Here is a 6,000-nt window from a genome sequence, read left to right as displayed (position 1 = left end):
GTGTAGCTGAGTTTACAGGCATGTACCACCATGCCTAGCTAATTTTTGTATTTTTAGTAGAGATGGGGTTTCACCATGTTGACCAGGCTGGTCTTGAACTCCTGACCTCAGGTGATCCACCTGGCTCAGCCTCCCAAAGTGCTGGGATTACAGGAATGAGCCACTATGCCTGATCAAAAATGGCATAATTAAACTATGAATATTCTTTCTAAACAATGGGTAAAGTCACAGCGGATTAACTTTCACCTATGTTAATAATCAAATTCTAGTTCTGACAAAGGCCCCGTACCAACAGTGATTACAATGATCAAAAATATTTACTTGTTGGTTCTCATTCAGTTCTATAGATTTCTCCTTAATATGCAGGAAAGCATCTGATAACACTTTTGTAAAGTGGTCTTTATTGATTTAATATAAAACTTACTATAGAATACTCCAGGTAAAACATGAGATATAAATGTCACCGTTAGAGCCATCAAAATAATTCTTATTTTCATTAATAATTGTGGATGAAATTATTGAGAAATGTTGATTCTCTTATCAGAGCTCAGGAGGAGTTAATGGTGCTAACTAGGGGTGCTTGAACCAGGCTGGAGATAGTCCTATGAGAAGCAGAGGAGGCAAATCTACCTCCCCTGCACTGATTTGATCATCTCCTTTATATTCCCAAGTATAACACTCTATACAGACAGGGGGAGAGCTCAATGCATGTACAGAATCCCTGGTTATTTATGTAGTACATTGGATGAAGCCCATCTTCATTTCAGGGTTCTATTCACAAAGTAATTTGAGGTCTCTCGTGTTCTGGGGCACAGCTTTCTTGAAGAGCAAAGCAGAAGTCCTTAGTAAAATTCAGGCTCCACTTACGGTCCCATCCCTTGACTCAATCTTTAGAACAATGGGTTTTTCTGTTTGAAGAAGTCCTCCTAAGCGTAATTTCAGCGGGATCTGCAACAGTTAAAAAAGCATATTGAGTAGCATTATATAAAGCAAAAGTAGAAAATATAGCATCAAAGTAAAAAAATGCAGTAATGACAATAATGCTTGTAAACATATAAAAACTACTTTCAGCACTATAAATCTTGGATTCTTTATACTTATTCTATAAGATGTGTGAAGATTGGATAGTGAGAGCGTTCATCATCTATCATTTAACAAAATATTTATGGAGTACTTTTCTGTGCCAGGCCTGAGACAAATTCATGGGAACCTGTGTTCTTTATTGATTTAAGTTTTAAGTAAAAAGGATGAGTTTTTAAAATTTAAACCAGATTATTAAGTATGATGGCAAGCTATTTTTGAAGAGTCATATAAAGTTAATTTTGTGTATGTTGAAACTTGCAAGGTAATCCTGAGTAGTTATTGTACATTTTAATTATATGGACAGTCTTCAACTTCCAGAGTCCAGTAATTCCTCCCAGTTGAACCCGTCCAGTGTAAAGATGGGAAGACACCTTCAGGAAACATCATCGTTTTATTTTTTATCATCTCCTCTTGGCTCCTAAGGGTAGTGCAAGTGGGGAACCTCTCAATTCCTACAGTGTTTTGACTCAACTTTTAGCCCCATTCTTATTGAGACACTGCTTCAGTATTGAGGGGACACAACAGAGTGATATTCTGATCACCATGGAGTAACGGGCATGAAAATGGCCATGGAGATCAAGAAGTGCCAGCTTGGGAGCTTACCAAGGAGTACCTTCCCCATTCCCGGTGTGCCAGAGGACCACTTTTATTCAGGGCTAAGTCCCCTGTCTGAGCACATATAGGATAGCTACACAGCTGGCCTAAAGCCACCAATAATACGGAATATGAAAATAATATGGAAACTTCTATCTTCTTCCTCTCCTATATAGAAAGCCTACTTAAGGGGTGGAGTTGAATAATAAATACGTGAGACTTAGAAATAAGATTTATAGGGTCTTGTTTAATATGAATCAGTGACATCTGTTCTTTAACTTCTTCAGAGAAAATATTTCAAATCTTTCTATAAATATAAAACCTTATTATTTAAAAATTTTCAAAACCCATGAATGTTTTCACTGCAGACAGACACGCATGCACGCATGTGCACACACACACACACACACACGCATATGCATGAATAGCATTTGTTAAAGGTTCACATTAAGTAGCTTAATATATGTATGCAAGCCATCAACTGCACATCACTCCTTAAACATTGAGCAAATGCTTGCGTTAGATACAGTCCCTTGCAAGGCACCACTGGGATATTTTAAAAGGAATAAAATGAGAAGATATTGTTAATGGAGGTGGGAAGACATTCTTAGATATAGAGAAAATACAGAGAAGAAAACTCAATGATTCAATGGCAAATTGTGAAATTATATGATAATAGCCTCCAGTATCCAATAACAGAGCAGAGAAGTAAATGGGCCCTGGACTAGGAGGAGAAGACACTTTAGAGAGGCTTGGGAATTGAACTAGGACTTGAAAGATAAGAACAAAATGAGGAGAAAGGGAACAACATTAATAGAGTTATAACTGGGTTGAAATGGAGCCCAACTGAATGGAGCTAGGCACCTGGAAGGTGAGGTCAGTCAGGATGACCTTGGACTGTGGTAGCCCTTCATGTCCACCAGAAATACCTTAAATTAGTCATTCTCAACCTTGTCTTCAGATGAGAAACAATGGGGGAGCTTTTAAAGCTACACTCTGGGAAAATTAGTTTAGAATTTCTGTGGTATCCCAGGCATCATGAATTTTTAAAGCTCCCTGGTGATCCCAAGGTACAGTAAGTGGTTGGGAGCCACTGTCATAAAACAGTTTCTACAGGTTCTGGTAGGGGAGAGCAGCATTCAAAAGTCACAACAAGGTAATTATTGCACTTTATGATTGTGCAAAATACTTCCCCATCTTTCCAATCAACTTGAAACTGAACTTAAACTTTGCTCAAGTTCAAGGAGACTGCAGATAATCATGCCATGCTAATCTACATGGACTTCACATGATGTTTTTAATGCTACAGCTTTTGACCTCCAGAAGTGAAGTGCCCTCACAGATCACAGATGGGTCCAACTTGATTCCTTGGCCCATAGGACAAATTAGTAAAAGATTAAACAAGCATATTCTTTTTAAAAATATAGACCTTTCAGTTAAAAGAATTCTTAATAAAATAGAAAATTGACTAACCTGTGTTTCTTTACAAGGTTTGAAGGAGAAGTTCTGAAGGACTCTGATTAGAGCAAGTTTCATGTTCATGAGAGCAAACCTCATGCCAATGCAGTTCCTGGGTCCAGTTCCAAAGGGCGTGTATATGTAAGGATCTATGTTGTCATTGTTCTTCTTGCTGAACCTGGTTCCACATTAGCAGATTTTTAAAAAGTTAATAACATAATGCCCCTAAGAGTTACATGTTAGGGTTTCTTACTTAGGGCCCACCCCTCCACTAGTAGTACACAGGATACTTTTGTGGGCTGGTCATTGAAATCCTGCTATGCTTATTTTGCTATGAGAATTGTAAGCTACAGATCCTTTCTACTCCCGTTACACTATAGCTTTCAGTCTTGTTGAGATGAGATAAATACTGTTGCAAAGAATACTTATTTCTAAACACTGAAATTATATTCAGGGTGGTGATGTGTTCACACTATAAAAGGCACATAAGTGATGAGACTGAGTGATGGAAAAGTAGCTTCCTGCCTCAAGTCACACGTACATTGGTCATGAGGAAGGAGAAGGGGAAACTGTCTTGCACTATTTCAAAATTGTTATTTTGCACTTTCCTTCTCCTCTCCTGTTTTTTCTAATCCTCCTCCTTCTCCTCCCTACCTTGTCTTATCCTCCTTCTCCTCCTTCTTCTTCTCTCCATCTCTCCCTCTTTCTCCCCAACACCTCTATAGAATAATTGAAGTCAGATAATTTACACAGGCACACGATGCTACCATACCGAGGTAACGTGGTATCATCACTGCTTTCTTTGTCTATCTCTTCCACTAAGCTATAAATTCTTTGAAGATTAGACCTATGTTTTTTATTCAAATTTTATTCCTAAATATTTGATTATATTTATGAAAAAATATTCATTTGGGGGACATAATAATAGCACTGTGATCATGTATTTCTAAAAGAGTCCTTATATTTTGGACACTTATGACCCATAAGGACATAATTGATGACCTTCATCTTAAGTTTTTGGGACTGTGGATGGCTGTAGTTTTCTCTTTTCTAGTCTGGGGTTTGAAAAGTGTGACAATAATCAATTTGATGGTTTAAAAAACCTCTAAATATAAAAAGACAAGCAAATAATTATATAAGCCCATGACCGTCCTATAGATTAAGAGAGACAGAATATGCTTGAACCAGGCTAGTTCAGGGAGGGCTCCCTTCCCAGGGGCGTTGTACCTTTCAGGGAGGAACTTCTCAGGCTCTGCCCAGTACTTTGGGTCATGATGAAGAGCATAGCTTGGAATCATCACTACCACCCCTTTGGGTATGAATATCCCATTGATTTCAACATCTTTTTTGCAGACCCTCTCAAGTCTCATAGCAATTGGAAATATTCTGAGTGTTTCATTCACCACCATGTCAAGATACTCCATCTGTAGCACAGTATCATAGGTGGGTGGTGCCTGGAAAGAAAGAAACAGATTTGGATAAATTGAGATTTTGAATTAGCTTTTAACTCAGTCCATGCAGTACTACTGAAGTATTAGGAGCTCCAGAGACTAACTCATACTGGTAAAGGATCAGAGCAATTATAAAGTGTTTTAATAACTGTCGTGCCCATTGATGTGCTCAATGCCCCACTGAGATGTGTGGAGGTGTTGTGAAGAGGGGAGACATTTGGGACAGCTCTCACCCTAGGGACTGAAATCCTTAGCATAACCGTGTAGTGGTTTTGGTTTCTCATGGAAACAAATGTGACTAATAGGCTATGACCACTAAGATCAAAAAAATATGAGAAAGTGATTGTTACCTTTCAAAAGCGGGTCACACGTCTATAATCAAAAAAGTAAAAACAGATAAAAAGAGCAAATTCCTGTGTTGATGTGTGGACACAGGGAGGGGAACATCACACACCGGGGCCTGTTGGAGGTGCGGGGTGGTGGCTAGAGGAGGTATAGCATTAGGAAAAACACCTAATGTAGATGATGAGTTGATGGGTGCAGCAAACCACCATGGCACATGTATACCTATGTAACAAACCTGCACATTCAGCACATGTGCCCCGGAACTTAAAGTAAAACAATAATAAAAAAAAAAGAGAAAGATTTACAATCAATTCATGGAATATTTTTAGTGTTTGCCTTGTGTGTGTGTTTATACAAATATGCTCAAACCAAAAAAAGAAAAAGAAAAACAAATTATCTGTGCTACACAAGGATTATTGGTTGCACAGTCCTGCTTATATATATAAAACAAAAGAGTTACAAAGCAGGATTTGTATTTTATATATACACACTTTTGTTATATAAATAAAATGTGGAGAGAGGCCGGGCGCAGTGGCTCAAGCCTGTAATCCCAGCACTTTGGGAGGCTGAGACAGGCGGATCAGGAGGTCAGGAGATCGAGACCATCCTGGCTAATACGGTGAAACCCCGTCTCTACTAAAAAATACAAAAAACTAGCCGGGCGAGGTGGCGGGCACCTGTAGTCCCAGCTACTCGGGAGGCTGAGGCAGAAGAATGGCACAAACCCGGGAGGTGGAGCTTGCAGTGAGCTGAGATCCGGCCACTGCACTCCAGCCAGGGCGACAGAGTGAGACCCCGTCTCAAAAAAAAAAAAAAAAAAAAAAAAGTGGAGAGAAACACTATATTATATAAAATCTCTATAAAATAATTTGAGGACAAACTAGTCCCTTTTTATCCCAAAAATGACAAAGAAGGTTCTGGTTGGATGTAACCAGAGCACACGATTTCAGTGCTAGTGGAAGTTATAAGGAGGATAGAACCCCACGCAGCCCTGTCCTCACTTGCTGAAACAGTCTCCTAGTTGTTGCTTCAGGGCTGGACTGTAACCTCGAAAGAACATTCCTTTGTG

The 6,000-nt window shown here is 39.0% G+C and overlaps 1 protein-coding gene across 1 annotated transcript in view; it reads right to left on the bottom strand.

Annotated features, from left to right (window-relative positions):
* Positions 1-440: 440 nt before the first annotated feature.
* CYP3A4 (cytochrome P450 family 3 subfamily A member 4) overlaps positions 441-6,000 on the bottom strand; it is a 30,538-nt gene continuing 24,978 nt past the window's right edge. The window contains exons 11-13 of the mRNA XM_037990561.2: positions 4,363-4,589; positions 3,151-3,313; positions 441-948 (exon numbers count right to left, since the gene is read on the bottom strand). Of these exons, the coding sequence (XP_037846489.2) occupies positions 853-948; positions 3,151-3,313; positions 4,363-4,589 (486 nt within the window). The 3' untranslated portion in view covers positions 441-852. The remainder of the gene's footprint in view (positions 949-3,150; positions 3,314-4,362; positions 4,590-6,000) is intronic.

Source organism: Chlorocebus sabaeus, chromosome 28 (assembly GCF_047675955.1).
Source record: "Chlorocebus sabaeus isolate Y175 chromosome 28, mChlSab1.0.hap1, whole genome shotgun sequence".
Classification (NCBI taxonomy): Eukaryota; Metazoa; Chordata; class Mammalia; order Primates; family Cercopithecidae; genus Chlorocebus; species Chlorocebus sabaeus.
This window is presented reverse-complemented; position numbering and strand designations above follow the sequence as displayed.